This window comes from Brassica rapa, chromosome A01, assembly GCF_000309985.2.
Source record: "Brassica rapa cultivar Chiifu-401-42 chromosome A01, CAAS_Brap_v3.01, whole genome shotgun sequence".
NCBI classification, from domain to species: Eukaryota; Viridiplantae; Streptophyta; class Magnoliopsida; order Brassicales; family Brassicaceae; genus Brassica; species Brassica rapa.
In genome coordinates this window covers 10799556-10818491 of record NC_024795.2, presented here as the reverse complement: position 1 = coordinate 10818491, position 18936 = coordinate 10799556, and the positions used below count along the sequence as shown (strand labels likewise).

Sequence of the window (18936 nt, the reverse complement as noted above, 5' to 3'; positions counted from 1 at the left end):
TCTTCGCTATTCAAGTAACCAAACTGAATAGATGTTATGAAGTTTCTGTAAGAAACGTATATGTGAGAGATGATGTTGCGTCACTTCTCGTCCCATTCAGTGTCAGCTGTCTCCTCACCATCAGAGTCATATGGCTCGTCATATGTCGCTCTTGTTCCCACTGATCCTGCACTTATCATCACTCTAGAAGATGCAGATATCATAGTTTTGGAATCAATCTGAGTCGAGTTAGCTAAACCTCATTCTGAAGAGGAGACCCTTGACCCGTTATCAATCAGGTTATCTCAAAACTCAAAATCATCACTCATTTCTCACATCGGTGATATTCCTCGCATCGGCTATCACCGGAGTTTCAGAAAACCAAAACAAAAGCTGAAGACGAAAAAGAAATGATCGGAGAAATCTCTAACCAATTACGATCCAGCTACTTTTGATTCGACGGAGCACCTTAGTCCACCGACGAAGGAAAAGATCGATCGCCGAAAGAGAAAGATGAAGAAATCTATGATTGAGGAGAAGATAAAGATAAGGGTAATATTGTCTTTTGTTCATTAATGAATATTGTATTTATGAAAATGTCCCCATACTAGTGGTATAATTGAATTGTGGTATGAAAGAAAGTGTAAACATGAAATTTCCCCTTCTTAGTATTTTACTTAAACTAGTATTTTGAAGTTATGATTATTTTTAAATTAATACATTGTATATATATTAGAGTTATATTATTTTGGTTTAATATAAATATGATTAAATTATTCAATAAATTTTAATTTAAAACTATTAAATAATTATAATTGTTCAACTTAATTTAATATTGGATAGTTTTAGTTTAAATAGTTTAACTTTAGGTTCAAAGTCATTCACTCAATGTTTATTTTTTGGACAGTCATTCACGCAATGTTATCCTGATTTTTCAGCAAGTGACAATAAACCTTAGACCGGTTCCAGTCCTATGTATTATGTACGTACTTGAATTGTCCACGCTTATACTAGCAGAATCCCGAATTATCAATCACAAAACCATCTAAAAAGGATGACTAAACCACCATTGTTAAAATGTCATACAATAATTAAAGGGATCTCATAAAAAGTCTAGCGGTCCTGATTCACCAGCTTCTACGCGTTACTCACTTTGTTCGAACCGTGTTACTCATTTTCTCCGGACCAAAAGATAATTCAAAAGCAGCCATTTAGCATTTTTAAAAGAACTAATTACCAATACTTTTTAATTAGCGCTTTTCTTTTTAATCTATTTATTTAATATATCTTCGAGAGGCTCAGCTTGAAGCTTCTGTCAATGCTTTTTGCTAATTGAGAGGATTCAGTTCATACAAGGTGGTCATCATATCCACGATTCAATATTTTACTTAATAAGTCCCTTCGGGGACATCCGATAAAATTGGAACGATACAGAGAAGATTAGCATGGCCCCTGCGCAAGGATGACACGCACAAATCGAGAAATGGTCCAAATTTTTGTTCTCAAGTAGTCAAGTTAATCACCACCAGACTATAAGTTTTGGTTAAATATATATATTATATTGAAAACTGTTTTACTATTTTTAGCAAAAAAAAAAAAAAGAAATTATAGTAAAACAGTTTTCAATATAATATATATATTTAACCAAAACTTATAGTCTGGTGGTGATTAACTTGACTACTTGAGAACAAAAACTCTAGGTTAAAAATGACAGAAGTTCAACACATGTCAACACGTGACTATTCTAAATCATTTTAATGATATCATAATATCCATATATAATTAAAAAAAATATATGGTATTTCTTAGCATGAGCCGTTAATTAATGGTCAATAAAACAAATTAACATGTTTCAAGAGAAGAAAATTCAACGGGCCGTCGCTATTCCACAAATTGTTTAAATAGAAAGATATCCTAAAATGTTATAGTTCAATTATGGAGAAGAAATATTGTTTATAGAGTTTTGGATAAAATGTGGCGTAGAAGAAATAAAAGGACATCTCAACTTATTAGAAAGGATGGGAGTACATTCGTATGACGCCATGCTATTCATGTTATTAGTCAACTTTTTTTGTGGTCATACCCTCTTATTACGGTATTACCCACACGTGTAAATAATGTTTTTTTGACCATTATATGTTCATATAATTACTCGTTTAGTAGTGTCCCAATAATGGAAATCAAAACTCAAAATTAATCCAACTAAATATAGCACCATACAAAAGTCATAACCATCACTAACTCACTAATGACTTAGAAAAAGTAAACATGCCGCCAAAGGAACAAGAAAAGGTGTGGATCCAATCTCATTTTGAATGCATAATAATGATTACAAAGTTTGCTTAAAACTACATGCGTGTATTAGGCCTAGGCATTTTACCCGGACCCGAAGATTCGACCCGAAACCGATCCGATCAAATTACCCTATCAGGTTTTGTTGCAGAGGACCCGCGGGTCTTGGACCCGACCCGACCCAAACCCAAAACCCGATGGGTATCCGAATTAATAATGTAAATTAAATAAAATGCATCAAAGGAGAATCGAAGACGGGTTATTTGTCTAGACAACATGGGGGTCAACCACTAGGACACAATCAATTGTTGTTGTATCTCGCATAGTTTAGTATACATACACATTTTAATATAATAAAAACACAAATTTTGAATAAAATTCTGAATATTTTCGGATATATAAATATTTTCAGATATTTTTTTTAATTTTTAGGTATTTTTTAGATCAAACCCGAACCGAACCCGACCCGAAACCGAACCGAATCCGAACCGATAAATTCTAATTACCCGAATGGGTCTAACTATCTAAGATCCGATCCGACCCGTACCCGGCACGACCCGAACCGACCCAGAACCGAAAATTTGAAATTACCCTATCGGGTCCTAAACTCTTAAACCCGAAAGATCCGGACCCGAATCCGACTCGACGACCCGAATGCCCAGGCCTAGCATGTATTCATTCGAACAGCCTATAAAATATGCGGCGGGTGTAAGGATTAAGAAATACGAATGATAGTTAGATGCACAAACAAAAGTGTTTTCCATTTCAAACATTATCAGTTTTTACTTTTGTGTTTTCTTAACAAATTTGCGTTGAAGTTGAAACTTCGCACGTGTCTCCTGCATAAAATATCGTGGAATATAATCAAACAAAAACACTTAAGTGGGTTTAAACTTTAGAATAATACTCCTTTAAATTATGTAGAAAAAAATTAAGTGGATATGGGATGGAAGATTGACCAAATAATGTAATGCAAAATAAATATTGTAGTAATGAAAGGGTCCACGCACAAATCTTTTTCCATGTATCATGATTAGCCTTTCACTTCAAAAAACAAAACTACGATTTTGTACCAAATAAACCACTCTACTTCAGAAAAATGGATAAAATCAAATTTATTGTAAACTTTTTTCAGAAAAGTAAACATTTTAGATTTCCAACCATCGAAAATATATACAGTGTTATCGTTATTTATTCGTAGTTACAAGCTAATTTAATTAGCTATTGAAGTTTTTTTTTACTTTCTAAAAACGATCTTTTCTTCATATTATATTTTTATTAGTTAAATACAAATTTAAATAGCTTCAGAACTTGGATTTGTTTCCAAACACTAAAAAAAAAATCACATACAACCCAGTTCGTAATCGCGCTAGGTGCTAGTCGGTTAGTAAGATCGTGTCTAGCAAGTTATCAAAAAATCAGAGAGTATTTGAAAAATATGCGAGCTTAGTTTTAAATACAAGTTAATATATTTATAATATGTCTATCAAATTTTAAACGTGATGACACAAATTCTTAAAGATAATTATATAATTTTTTATAGATAATTTTAAAAATTATCTTTTTGATTTGTCCAACATTTAGATTAGGGTTTTAATACGAAAAAACCTCCAAAATACAGTATGTATGTGTTTTTTGGGTTTGAACAATGGTTTTGGACTTAATAACTAACTAGGTTAAGATCCACGCAAGAGAACATTATATAAATAAATTATTATAAGTATTATATTTATAATTAAATTGGTGCGAACATAAATTTTATTAATCCAAACAATTTTTTTCTATTTCGTAGGATATATAATTAAATTTAAATGATATTAATATATAATATATTTTTAATATTAATATCTATTAAACGGTAATTTCTACTAATATAATTTTTTGATCATTTGTATCTTTTATAGCAAAAACGTTAAATTACTGATAACAAAATGGTCATTGTGAGATTAATAGTTTTAATAATTTATAATTTTAAAAATTAAGTTGTCAATATTTGTTCAAAGACTTTATCAAAAATATTTATTCAAAGTAAATTTCAAAATTAAAATAATTATGTATTTTATTTGGTATATAGTTTACTTATATGATTTTGTAATCATTTGTATTTTTTCATAACAAAATTTTTAAACAATGGATCAGAAAATTAGAATGTGAGAATTTTAACAGTTTTAGTAATTTATAATCATTTTTAAAAATTTAAAATATAACATATATAGAAAAATCGAAATTTTTATTATATGGTTAATGTGGTTATTTAATTTATTTTAATAGTTTAAAATTAAAAACAAATATATGATATAAGATACACTAATTTTTATCGAATCATTCTTATTCAAAATTATTAGTTGTCATATATACCTTAGTCACATTAGACAATTATGTAACTTTTCTTTAAGGAAATGATAAAAAAAACATAAATGATGAATTTATGGTTAGTTTAATAAAAATTTTATTATATAATTAGATGGATCAACCTATTTCTCTAAGAATTTTAAGAATCATCGTAGTGATGACATGTTGCTACAAAAAGAAGTTATAATGTTTCTCAATTAATATATAGGAGATTATAATTATTTGGTAATAGATAATTACACAAAATTGTGACTAAAAGATAATAAACTAAAGAAAAAAAGTACGCGGGAATTACATGGGTCAACGCAGAAATTACGCGTATCAATATGGTTCAGCGCAGTCAACGCTTTACTTCATCTATTTGGTAATACTAGGTGTCTTCCTGTACTATGTGCAGTAAAAAAAGTTTAAAATATTTTTTAACAGATAAATATAAATTATATTTTAAAATAAAATTTCATTAATATTGTAGATTTTTTTCTTTGTATCAATATTTTAATATAAATTTGATTAATTAAACATAAAAATTATATTTAAGAATATGCATGTATATATTTGAAATTATAATTTTAGATAGATTTTTCTATCTATTTATTTTAATTAAATATATTAAATACATTTGTTAATGTTGCATAATTACCAAAAATTAAAATTAAACAATATTTATAAAATTTGTAGATATATAAGAAAATAATGATTTTACGATTAAATTTTTATAATTTTCTAAAAAAAATTGTATATATTTTTGAAAATTTTAGTAATAAAATTGTATAATTTAAAAATATATAATTAAATTATATTTCGAAATTTATAATGCCATATTTGAATATATTTATTTTAGTGATGATTTATGAGTTATTCCCATATTCTAAAAAAAAATTGAAAATATAAATTGACATTAAATGTAATATATGAGTTATTACGATATTTTAAAAAGTTTACCAAAAATATAAATTAACATTAAATGTAATTGTCCAAAATCTATCTATTTATTTTAATTAAATATATTAAATTCATTTGTAAAAGTTGCATAATTACCAAAAATTAAAATTGAACAATATTTATAAATTTGTAGATATATAAGGTAATAATGATTTTACGATTAAATTTATATAATTTTCTAAAAAACATGTATACATTTTTGAAAATTTTAGTAATAAAATTTTATAATTTAAAAATATATAATTAAATTATATTTCGAAATTTATAATGCCATGTTTGAATATAGTTATTTTAATGATGATTTATGAGTTATTCCTATATTCTAAAAAAATTTCCAAAAATATAAATTGATATTAAATGTAATATATGAGTTATTACCATATTTTAAAAAGTTTAACAAAAACATAAATTGACATTAAATGCAATTGTCCATATCATATTAAACTATAAGACATGTCATCAATTTTAGTAGCTACATCATATTTGCTTTGTAAAATTGATTGTAGAAAGTATTTGTAGCAAAATCACTTCGCAAATATAGTCTAGGGATTCGCGCGGTTAAGCTCCAAACAACACCTAGACGGTAGGCGGCCGCATTTTCGAACATGTCATACAACAGCCCAAACTAAACAAAAATCATGTACTGGGGAGAAGACTCGTTCAGTTTAAAGCTTAATTAAATTTGATATATTGATCCAATGGGCTTTCCAACAAAGAATGAATTCTTGAATGAGCTTAAACACCTCTTTTTGTTTTCTGAAAAAAATAAATCATCACTTCTTTTGTCTATTATCCAAACAATTTGTTTATAGCATAAATTACGGATCTTAGAACGTGAGCAAGATATAAATAGTCTGTTCGGTTTGCCAAAACACACAACAATAGCATGTGCATTTGGACCCAATATCAATGTATATGACAATTATATATTATTTAAAGGTTAAGCACATCAGTGACCAAAGCTTCTCGACTCGCATCAGTTAGTTATTCGATGATTTTTATCATAAAGTGATTCAGCCTTTCATTGCTCTCCACAGCCAACAAAGAAGGAGCATACTGAGGTATATAGTCTCTTTGTATATAGTTTTAATGCTTGTACATTGGTCTTATATATAGAATAAAGTCAGTCTCAAACTAGAGCTCCAAGTAACACATAACTTTTATGGAATCTTTAAGGAAAAGAAAACAACAGAACTTTTTATGGAATCTTTCAGGAAAAAAAAAACATATCTCCAATTCAGTTTTTATTCCAAAACAACAAAAACAACAAAGAAACATACAATGTCGTCAAAGCCTCAAATTATGATATCTCATATCTCGACTTACACCTCATTGAATGAGTAAAGGATCTTGTCCCTCCCAGATTCCATCACGACAGTCTTGTAGTTCTTGGTCGCACCACCCTCATTCTTAGCCGCGATGGTCAGATCGTATATTAATATCGCGGAGCGCACTTGCCACTTTCCCTCGATGATCTTAACGAACACAAGATTATCATCCGATTCCGAGTTATGCTCATCAATCGCATACTTGGCGACCTCTCTAATGTTTCGAGCCGAGACATCTTTGATTGACACAAGCTCACCGTCACCGGGAAACGCTTCCACAACGGACATGAGAGGGAGGAGGATGAGCGAGAAACAAATCAAGGACTTCATCATATTTTTTTTGGGGTTCTTTTCTCTTTTTCTTTCTTGAGTCTTACACCGTACGGTTGGTTTTGGAGATTTTTATAGACTGATTTGGTCAGATACTTCCAAATATTTACATTTTCAACCGTCAGATTTGACAACGGGATTCATCCACTCACGTGGCGTACAAACGTACATGTTATAGAGTCAACGATGGCTGACCCCTTAACGTGCTGCTGAAGACTCATTGTCGACTAATGGAGTAATTATTTATTGGCTTAAATTTGTTGATTACTAAACAGTGACGAAGAGCTCATACGACATCGTTTCCATGGATCATAAACTTGGAAGTAAACGTACTGTTCAAATCCTCCTGAGGCTGTGGAGATTGCCGGGGAAAGATTTGAGACTTGTTACCTACTTTCAGGTATGATGAGATTATCAATTTGCCAAAATTTACTTTATAAAAGTGTGGAAAATAAATCTACTGTTGAGAAAATATGCAAATTGCAGTGTTGAAAATATGAAGTTAATGGCTCAAAAGTTTTTTTTTTTTTTTGTGGTAAAAATGGCTCAAAAGATGAAAACTAATTACTAAGTTGCATGGAAACTGGAAAGCCCGTCCTTTTCTTGTTGTTAATTTTAAACTGAATATATTTTTAATATTTTCAATAAATTTGTGTACAATGTTCATTTACAATAGTGTAATTACATAGTTTTTAATTACAATGTTCATTTAACTATATTATTGTGAAATTGGGAGACTCGACTATCAATCTTACGAGACTCTTTCTTATGCTGTGACAATATCAAACATCATAATAACTAAAGTCTTGTATAAAGATGAAAATCATGCATAATAAATGTAAATAAATTAAAATTAACTGTTAGATTTTATAAATCTAAGAAACACTATTTAACTAAAAAATATTGGATAAACTTTATAAACAAATTTATTTAAATTTCAGATGCGATTGTTAAAACATACAAATATCAATATTGACCAAATACCAAAACTATGTATTAAATTATTTATGCAATAGATAAATTATTTCAGATATTTAATAATATCTTAGTATATTTTAGATACATATTAAGAATGAAATCAGATTTTTGTCATTTTAATTTTTTAAAGTTTTTTGTATATCCATTTGGATTTATTTTTTTGCCATTTCAAAATTTTTAATTTTTTTCGGATATTGAATTTGGCTCAGATAAATTACCTTTTTGTCATTTTTTTTAAAAGTTTTTCCGATGCCCATTTGGGTTGGTCATAAAACCCATAATCTGTGGATCTTTAAATCGGTTCGGATAACCGATTTATTTTTATTGGTCGAATTTTCAGGTTCAGTCTAGCCAAAAGTCACGAATCAATGCACCCGTTCATCAACTTGTCATCTCGATTGATTCAACCCAAAATAATTAAATTAGATAGAAGCTCAAAGTAACGCGCAAAGATCTTATACTGAATCTCATCAAATAAGAGACATATCTATGCTTTAGATTTTATTCCAAAAAACAATAAACATAATATCAAAATCTCAAATTATCAAGTTATCAAACCTTCAAAATATTATAATATATCGATTCTAATCTATAAGGCCTTGAATGACTCAAGGCTCTTGTAATGATCCCACGGTCTTTCCACCACGATGGCCTCGTAGTTCTTTGTGGCGCCACTGCCATCCTTCGCCGCGATGGTCAGATCGTACCTCTTTCCGGTAACCACTTGCTCCTTCCCCTCGACGATCTTCACGAACACAAGGTTCGCCTTAGATTGCATGTTATGCTCAATAATCGCATAGTTGGCGAGCGATTGGATGTTCAGATCAGATAAATCAATCGGCTTCCAGCCACCGAGATTACCTAAGCCACCAAGATTACCTTCCATTTACTTTTTCTTAGCAAAAAAAAAGATTACCTTCCACGACGGAGATGAGAGGGAGGAGGATAAGAGAGAGACAGATCAAACACTTCATCATTTTTTGTTTTTGTTTTTGTTCTTGTCTTTTTTTCTTTCTCGAGTCTTAATGGTGTCGTCCCTTTTATAGATGAGTCAAGAAATTTACGGAGAGCCCAATAGGTCTTGCGTGGTGACAAGTCTATTGTCTTTGACACAGACAAATGGATCCATCCACGTGGCGTAGGACAAGTACACGTGATAGAGTCAACTGTGGCTGCCTGTCCCCACACGTGTAGTGTAGAAGCGTCATTGTTAAGTAATGGAGTCAGCACTAAATGGGCCCAGATCGGAGTAGTCCTATGAGATCCTACGCCGTCGTTTGTTTCATAATCTCGGGAGCAAACTTATGAACGGTTCAAAATCCTAGTTCTAATTAAACACAGAGTCACAGAAGATTTCTTAGACCGAGGTGAAGTATACGTTGATCGTTGGTCTTGAGCTCAGCCAACTTACTCGAGAAAATCTACAATCACAGAAAGACTAATGGAATTGACTGAGGCTCAAATGTATGTTATTGCCTCCTGAAAATATTTGTATCACCCAAAGCCTGATCCAAGGTTCTAGATTTAATATCCTAATCAAAACTCAAATCAACGGCTCAGATTACCCTGGCCTTTTCTTATTTACAGTAGACACGACCGCATGGAGGAGACTGCAGCTGCGGAGGCATGGAGAGACTCCAAATTACGAAGTTAACAACACAGGTAAATACTCAAGCTTCATCAGATATTTTGGATTGCAGTGATCGCACCAACTGAAAATACAATGTGGTTATGGTTCAGGTGCTCCTAATGGCTCCTAGCATATTTAGAGCATCCACAATGGTGAGACCCATTGTGGAGTCCTTAGGATTAGATTAATATATATATATATATATTTTTTTTTTCCACAATGGTGAGACCCATTGTGGAGTCCTTAGGATTAGATTAATATATATATATATATATATATATTTTTTTTTTTTTGAATAGTTAAGGACTCTTGTGAAAAATATGTGTACAATGGTGATCCCTAAAATAGAATCATTAGGAATTAAAAAAATGATTTTTTGTTTTTTGTGTAGTGAAATATAATTTTGATATATTGGATGATTAAATAGAATAACTTAACATAAAATATAAGAAATAAACATTAAAAACAATAATTAAACATAAAAATACAACAATTAAAGAAAAAACAATAATTTTACATAAAGATAGAAAATTTTCTAAATAAAAACATGATCAAATTTATAAGAAATCAAGATACACTAATTATTAATCTTCATCACCAAATTTATTCCAAATATTTTCGATTAAATCATTCTTCAACCGTTCATGAATATGCTCATCCCGAAGATCATTCCGATTGGGAAACATATTATTCAGATTTGTAGGCCTGTTGGTTTCCACCTGTGAAGTTCTGGTGACGTCTCCTTCTTCAAATTCAGATATATCGTACCGCATGTATCCATCTCGTTCATTTTCAACTATCATATTGTGTAGTATGATACATGCTCTCATAATATTCCCTATCTTTTCTTTGTTCAATGTACGAACCGGGTTTTTGATAATCGCAAATCGAGCTTGCAATACTCCAAAAGCCCGCTCCACATCTTTTCGGGCTGCTTCTTGAGCTTTAGCAAATAACTCTTGTTTTGGAGATTGAGGGAGTTTGATAGATTGGATAAATGTTGACCAATTTGGATATATACCGTCTGTTAGATAGTATGCCAACTTATACCTGTGTCCGTTGACCATGTACCTTACCCTGGGAGCTCGACCTTCTAAAATGTCATCAAACACAGGAGACCGATCGAGGACATTGATATCATTTAAGGTGCCTGGAGGACCAAAAAAAGCATGCCATATCCAAAGATCTTGGGAAGCAACAGCCTCTAAGACAATTGTGGGTTTTCCTGATCCTCGTGCGTATTGTCCTTTCCAAGCGGTCGGACAATTTTTCCACTCCCAGTGCATACAATCAATGCTCCCGACCATCCCAGGAAACCCTCGTTTTTCACCAATATCGAGTAGTCGTTGAAGATCCTCCGGTGTGGGTCGTCGTAGATAGTCACCTCCGAATAACTGTATTATTCCGTCAGTGAAATTATGTAAACAGGAAAGTGCAGTAGTCTCACCAAGTCGGAGATATTCGTCAACCGTGTCAGCCGCAGAACCATAAGCAAGCATACGAATTGCTGCCGTACATTTTTGTAGTGCAGAAAGACCTAACCTCCCGGTTGCATCTCTTCTTTGCTGAAAGAATGGAAAGTTCTCTGATAGCCCATAGACAATACGCAAGAATAAGTCCTTATTCATGCGGAAGCGGCGTCTAAATATTTGTGACGAGAATGTCGCATCTTCGCTGAAGTAGTCATTCCATAAGCGGTCTTGTCCTCCTTCACGGTTTCGTTCAATATAAGCACGGCTCCTTTGGTGACTGGTTTGAGCCTCGACTATGTTGGTGAATGTATCTTCGAAGATTTCTTCGAAAACTTCGTCAAATCTTTCTTCGAAAACTTCGTCGGATGAAGATGACGACATTTAAAGGTATCCTGCAACCAATAATTTAAATATTTTTTACTATAAATTCTTTTTATCTATAACTTCTTTTTTTGTATTACTATAAAACTATGTATTTTTTTTTTAAATCTCTAACTTTTTTTTTATTAATATAACTAATTTAATTGGGTATGTATATATGATAGTTATATATCATCACGTTTATTATGATGTTTATACCTAGCGACATGTACGAATATGATGTTTATATCATCAAGACTACCAACTTTGTTAAAATAGGAATTTTATGAGAAACATAAATGTATATATAAGTGCAAATTGGATTTTTATGAGAATCAAAAGCAGCAACAATACTACAACTTTGGAGAAGTTACCTAAAGAGAAGCAAACTTCGTCGATTACAATTCGAGATTGTAGCTAAAATAACACAGCCTTGGATTACAAGAAAAGGAGACAAGTTTGATAGAGAGGAAACACAGCAAGACAGATATCTAATTCCGCAAGAAAAGACTGATACTTATACACCCTCAATGCACCACCCGTGACTCTGGTCACTTGAGGAAAACAACAAAAAACTTCGCAACTCCAAATACACCCGTGACTCCGTTCACATGTCCTCTAGCACCACCCGTGACTCTGGTCACATGTCCTACTGCTGAACCTGAAACAAGACAAAGACAAGAGTTAATAAAGAATAAAATCAATGCGCCATGTAACAAATACTTCGAACAACTAACTACACAATGCACCAGACGACATGTAACATTTATACCTTAATAGCCTCATAACATCTCAGACATCAGTTTCAATTTTAGAGATTCTTCCATCTCAGATAGTGGATCTTTTTTGGCAAGTAAACGTTCAAGAATTTTTTGTTTAGAGAGTTTTCCTTTCATTTCCATGATGGCCTCTAACTGTGACATCTCTTCTTCTTTGCCACTCTTCTTTCTCTTACCAGCAGCTTTAGCAGCTTTCACACCAACTGGTCTTGCTTCATGTTCGGGTACTTCATCTTCTGTATCAAGGTCAACCACTTGTTTGCGCTTCTCCTTCCCACCGTCTTTAACCATATACGTCGTGCACCATTTCTGGTCATGCCTCAGCACCCTCCACGCATGTTCGAGGCCGAACTTGCGCTGGTAAATGTTGAATAATGAGTCTAGTGCAGCTTTCATCACATCATCATCATTCTGACCACTTCTCTGCCCCCTCAACGCCGCATCATAGCATCCTACGAACTTACAGACTTGCTCGTTAATCCTAGCCCACCTCTGCTTGGCTGGACGAATCTCTCTAGGTACTGTCCCAACCAGTTGAGGGCTTGCGTTGTAGTAGTCAACAATTCTCTTCCAGAAACGTTCCGCTTTCTGGTCACAGCTGACTACAGGGTCTTTGCTGGTGTTAAGCCACGCCCCAATGAGGATTTTATCCTCAAGCAGAGACCATTGCCTCCGCTCTTTGCCAGCAGACTCGACTGTAGGCTGGACAGGAGACTCGACACTAGGGTGGACAGAAGACTCGACACTAGGCTGGACAGGGTGGAAACCATACTCATCAGGACCTTGGCTACCGAACCAAGCAGGTTCGGGTGACTCAAGGTCAACTGAAGATTGACTATACATTAGATTAACAAACCCAGTTCTGTTATTCATGTTTAGATGATGGTCTGTGTTACTCTATTAGCAACACAGACACTTAAGTAAGCGATAGAAAGTAAACTAGCATTTAGGTTCGGAGTAGTTAGGCAGATAGAAAGCAAACAAGCATTTACCACCACTCAAATCAGACTAATAACTTCTCTACTTGCTACACTAAAAGCTAAAAAGTACGATTCTATCAAATCTAAAGTTAGGAAGCAATACTAGCATTAATAACCATTAAAGCATGACCAGTATAGTTAATTTTTATTACTGAAACAAAAAAGAGTGGAAGTATTGTACCTGTGAAGCCCATCTCGAGTTCAGACATTGTTGTTTAAATCCTCCGAAGCTCTTCCTTGAAAGACATAAGATAAAACAGTTAAAAAATTTTATTTTGTCTCAAATATATTATTGAAATAAGAAATGAAACTTACCAGCCCATTACGATGACCAAGATTACCAAGACCAGTAGACAAACTCTCTTTGCAAACCCATATTTAACCATTGATTTCTTCTTCGTTAATGCACCCACGATGTTCTCTAGCTTAGCCACCTTCTGGTCACTCTCAAAGAATTGATCTTTGAGCATCCTAACTTGTCTCTGCATTTCACCAAGCTCTTCTTGAATCGCCACATCCCACCATTTCCAGATGTGGCAGTCTCCATCGTCAACGTTGTCGCAGGAGAAGTACCTCCTTCCTGGATTTTTAGGAGTGTATGACGTTGCAACAACAGGCTCATTACCGCAATAACATGTCCTCGGGATTCCTTCATCAGCTTCAGGTTCCGGTGTGTAGGTACTCTCACCTTCATCCGCGTAGAGATCAGCTTCTGCTTGAAGTAAACAGGTCATGTCAAACTCGTCAGATGAAGAAGGCTGAGTGTAGCTATAGTCTTGTCCCATAGTTTGTTGGCCTGCAAAAAAAAAAAAGAAACATTGTTAGCGAAGAAGAACACTTCACATTAAGAACAGAACGCAACAAAACATACTATAAACATTTGAGTTTAAGTACACATTAACGTAAATTGAACCTGAAACGAAACAGTTTACTAGCTACACATAAAGCTAACAGAGGGATCGAGTACTGAGTTTTTGAGCTAAACAAGATAAGCAACAGCATACCATACACATACGTTTTGTATAAGGCAAACACATACAAATCGATGTCGGAGCTTCGCTGAAAACAATTCGTGTTTTGAAACCGTTAGAACAAACTAGAAGATCGTTTGAATCCGAAAACAAATTGAAACCGTAACTACATCGATTGAAACCGTTAGAACAAACTTCGAGTAATGAGTTTTCGAGCAAACTAAATCGATTGAAACCAAAAGATCCCCAATTCAAAACGATTTGAAAACGAATTGAAAACCAAAAACTGTTTGAAACCCTAAATCGAAGAAATCCCCAAATCGATAAAAAACGGAAAACGAACAACAAGGAATCTAACCTATCCTTAAATCTACCACAGAAGAAGGCTATTTACCTTTGAAGATCACGGAAGAAGACGGTCGACGACGGAGACAAATCGCCTTTTCGTCTCGAGCTCTGTTTTTTTTTTTCGCCTTCGGTCGTGAATGAATTTTTTTCCACAACCCCGAACACAATAGCTCACCGAGCCAACCATCAGACGCCACGTGACACAAGGACTTGGTCCTTCTAGCCCTTATTTACGGATTGATCCGTCAAAATCTTAGCCCAATTATCAATATTATATTCCATTTGGGCTAAGGACTTGGGCTACGGACTCCTCTTGGACCGCCGTTGCGGATGGCCTTATATTGTCTTTTTTACTGTATCCATACGTACAATATTTTTTTCTATGGCAGTACTCTGCCAGATTCATTGCCGACGCTGTGAAGAACTTTCTTTATTCACTAAACGAGGGCAAGATCCCAAAGAAACGATTTAATTGTCAGTGCTCCTTATTTATATGATCTTCATATGAAAGTCTATAAATGTTGTTTCTCTCTGCTGAGGCTTTCTCTAATCTTTTTGTTGTAGCGAGACTTGCTTCTGAGGAAACGTCAACTAAAACTGACTGGGTTTAAGCACAGTGCTGTTACTTGTATAAGTGTATTAAGACAAGCATACCGGTACGTTTTTGTTTTCAAACCGTTATTTCTGTTAATCTTTTACCAACCGCTTGTGTTACACAACGATCACAATGTGTTACACACGAGTTCGAGAGAAAGAATAAGATAGACGTTTCAGGCTTATAAACTTTTCTGAAAATACTTTTGTATTATTGAGATTCGGTAATGTGTTTACAACAGATGATTGATCTTTATATAGAGATCGAATCAATACAAGTATAAGAGACACAACTCTTTATACTAAAGGACACAACATGAAGAGTTACAACTCTTTGTGTAATAACATAAATAACTAACTTATGTAAATGTATCAAGGAGAGATTAGATTATATAGTTTAACACTCCTCCTTAATCATATCTCGACTTGACTCCAAGCTGCTTCCTTACATCTTCAAATCTTGAACCACCCAATGCCTTTGTGAGAATGTCTGCGAGTTGATCATCCCCTTTGCAATACTTCAGTTCAATGATTCCCTTTTGCTCAGCTTCCCTCACGAAATGGTACTTGATCTCTATGTGCTTCGTCCTTCTGTGTTGCACCGGATTCTTCCCAATTGCTATTGCTGATTTGTTGTCACATAAGATCGGAATGCCTCCTTCAAACTTCTGACCAAAGTCTTCAAATAGTCTTTGTAACCACACTGCTTGATTTGCTGCTGCACACACGGCTATGTACTCTGCCTCAGCCGTTGATTGCGCCACTGTTTGTTGCTTGCTTGACTGCCAACAAAACATGGCTGATCCAAGAGTAAACAAATAACCTGAAGTGCTTTTCTTGTCTTCCTTAGAACCACCCCAATCGCTGTCCGTGTAGCCTAGAAGTCTTGGTTCTTTCACGCTTGTGAAGTACACTCCAAAGTTTGATGTTCCTTTGACATATCTTAACACCCTCTTGGCTTCTTGGTAGTGCTTCATGCGAGGTGATGACATGTATCTTGAGAGATAGGCGCTTGCATACATCACATCAGGTCTTGATGCACACAAGTACAAAAGCCCTCCAATGATGCTTCTATACTCAGTCGGATCTCCATACTCCTTGTCATCTTCAACTCTTTTTCCTTGTGGTGTAAGTGGGTTGCTTACACTCTCACTGTCTCGCATCCCAAACTTGTCTACAAGTTTGTTTGCATACTTTTCTTGTGAAAGAAATATGCCTCCATTGTCTTGAATTACTTCCATTCCAAGAAAATAGTTCAACAATCCAAGATCCACCATCTCGAATTCTTTCTTCATGTTCTCCTTGAATGTGTTGATGCTCTGAATGTTGCTTCCTGTGATGATTATATCATCCACATATAGACTCACGATCAACACATCTCCTCCTTGCTTCATGATGTATAAGGCCGAATCATTCATACTCCTCTCAAAACCGTTTTGAAGAAAGTATGAATCTATCCTTCCATACCATGTCCTTGGGGCTTGCTTTAAACCATATAAATCTTTGTGTAGCCTTACCACTTTGTGTTCCTTACCGTGTGTCACATACCCAGGCGGTTGTGTGACATACACTTCTTCCTTGAGGTCGCCATTGAGAAAGGCTGACTTCACATCCATCTGATACAATCGCCACTTCATCTGAGCCGCATAGGCAAGTATGGCTCGTATTGTATCATGTCTTGAGACAGAAGCAAACGTCTCAAGGTAGTCAACACCATACTCTTGAGAGAACCCTCTTGCAACTAGCCGCGCCTTGTGCTTGATGTGATTGCCGTTTGCATCGGTCTTGATCTTGTAGATCCACTTCACACTTATCACATTCTTCTTCTTTGGCTTGTCCACTAGTTCCCACGTCTTGTTCTTCTCAATCATGGCTATCTCCTCATTCATTGCTTCTCTCTATTCTTTGGTACCACACGCTTCATCATAAGTGTATGGTTCTTCATTTGCATGAAGACAAGCTTCTATAGCTTGAGCCGCTTCATCAAGCTCTACTCTCGGTGCCCTTTCCATGATATCAACCATGGACTTGAACTTCCTTGGTGCCTCAGAAGTTTTTTCATCTCCACTACAAGTATCATGATCATCATTTTGAAAAGAAATAGGACTGAAAGTACCTCCAAATTGTTCCTCAGGATTGGTTGCACCTTCGGTTTGTTCCTCAGGACTGGATGCACCTTCGGTTTGATCCTCAGGCGAGTGAGAGTCTTCCATAGACAACTCCAATGTCTTCCTCACTTCTTCTTGCCTTTTCCAATCCCACTTCTTTCCTTCTTCAAACTCGACATCTCTTGATACTTCAATCTTCTCATTCTCCAAAATGAGAACTCTATAGCCTTTGGATTGGTTGCTATATCCAACAAAGACTCCACGCTTTGCCTTGACGTCTAGCTTCCTCCTCTTTTGATTTGGGATATGTATGTAGCATATGCTACCAAACATTCTCATGTGTGACACATCTGGCTTGTGTCCACACCACTTCTCTATAGGAGTGACATCTTCTTCTATTGCCTTTGATGGCAGACGGTTTTGAAGATATGAGGCAGTGTATACCGCTTCTGCCCATAACTTGAGCGGTAAGTCTTGCTCTGCCAACATCGATCTAGCCATCTCCACCAAGGTCCTATTCATGCGCTCCGCTGCACCATTTTGTTGTGGTGAATAAGGCAAGGTGACTTGCTTATTGATTCCTTCTTCTTCACAGAACCGGTTGAATTCTCGTGAAGTGAACTCACCACCTCCATCTGATCTCAGTGTCTTGATGGTACAATCCGACTGCTTCTCCACCATTGCTTTGAACTTCTTGAACAGTGAGAATGTCTCTGACTTTTGCTTCATGAAGTATACCCAACACATGTGAGTATGATCATCCAAGAATAGCAAAAAGTATCGGCTTCCATCAACAGACTGGTGCTGCATCGGCCCACATACATCCGTATGTACAATCTCAAGCTTCTCTCTTGTCTTAGTTTGAGATTCCTTTGGGAAGCTTTTGCGTGATTGCTTTCCAAGTCTACACGCCTCACATGCTTCCTTCTTGACTTTAAACTTTGGTAATCCCTTTACCAAGTTTTGTCTGCATTTGTTGCAACCTTTTGTCGCCTACATGACCAAGTTTTTGTACCATGTCTCCATATTTCCTTGCTCACTAGCGCTCAAGGCTTCTTCTACCTGAGCCGAACTCATCCTGATTCGATAGCTTTTGTGAGTCATTGGGATATCCATTATCCTCCTTCCTTTTGCATCATCTATGATGCATCTCTTCTCTTGGAAACTCACCCGGTATCCGCTTGAAACAATTTGTGGAACATTCAACAAATTTTTTGTCAAACCCGGAACCAAGAATACATTTCTGATGGTCTTCTTGCCACCTTTGGTCATGACGGTAATGTCTCCTTTACCGGCTGTCATGACTCTGCTTCCATTTCCAATCTTTATTGGAACCTTGATACTCCTATCAAGCTTTGAGAAGTAACTCTCCTCCTTTGTCATATGATTAGTTGCTCCACTGTCTACTAACCAGACATCTTCCATCACTGTTGTTGCTACTTCGCTCGCACTGAACAACATGTGATCTTCATTTGAATCTTCTTCGAGACTCA

The 18936-nt window shown here is 34.8% G+C and overlaps 3 protein-coding genes and 1 non-coding gene across 6 annotated transcripts; 1 reads left to right on the top strand and 3 right to left on the bottom strand.

Moving 5' to 3' along the window:
* The first annotated feature begins 1374 nt into the window (after positions 1-1374).
* LOC117129042 lies at positions 1375-1477 on the top strand. The gene has a single exon (XR_004452617.1). It is a non-coding gene; the product is annotated as a U6 spliceosomal RNA (small nuclear RNA).
* A 7162-nt stretch (positions 1478-8639) lies between these two features.
* On the bottom strand, positions 8640-9421 carry LOC103869472 (cysteine proteinase inhibitor 4). Of its 2 annotated transcripts, none has more exons than XM_009147564.3 (2): positions 9118-9421; positions 8640-9080 (listed from the first exon to the last, which is right to left on the bottom strand). In XM_009147564.3, exons 1-2 carry the CDS (start codon positions 9176-9178, stop codon positions 8791-8793), a joined length of 351 nt encoding a protein of 116 aa, XP_009145812.1. In that variant the 5' UTR covers positions 9179-9421; the 3' UTR covers positions 8640-8790. The 2 variants fall into 2 exon arrangements, with proteins under 2 accessions (XP_009145812.1, XP_033137266.1); XM_033281375.1 differs by having other exon boundaries at positions 8640-9062.
* On the bottom strand, positions 8677-12140 carry LOC108871225 (putative nuclease HARBI1). Its single transcript, XM_033281359.1, has 2 exons — positions 12038-12140; positions 8677-11695 (listed from the first exon to the last, which is right to left on the bottom strand). The coding sequence occupies exon 2, from the start codon at positions 11682-11684 to the stop codon at positions 10416-10418; it is 1269 nt and encodes a 422-aa protein (XP_033137250.1). The 5' UTR covers positions 11685-11695; positions 12038-12140; the 3' UTR covers positions 8677-10415.
* Positions 8677-14266, bottom strand: LOC108869914. 2 transcript variants are annotated; one of them, XM_033281370.1, is made up of 3 exons: positions 13738-14266; positions 13604-13658; positions 8677-12324 (listed from the first exon to the last, which is right to left on the bottom strand). In XM_033281370.1, the coding sequence occupies exons 1-3, from the start codon at positions 14205-14207 to the stop codon at positions 12313-12315; spliced, it is 537 nt and encodes a 178-aa protein (XP_033137261.1). In that variant the 5' UTR covers positions 14208-14266; the 3' UTR covers positions 8677-12312. The 2 variants fall into 2 exon arrangements, with proteins under 2 accessions (XP_033137261.1, XP_033137256.1); XM_033281365.1 differs by having other exon boundaries at positions 8677-13658.
* Between the last annotated feature and the right edge of the window lie 4670 nt (positions 14267-18936).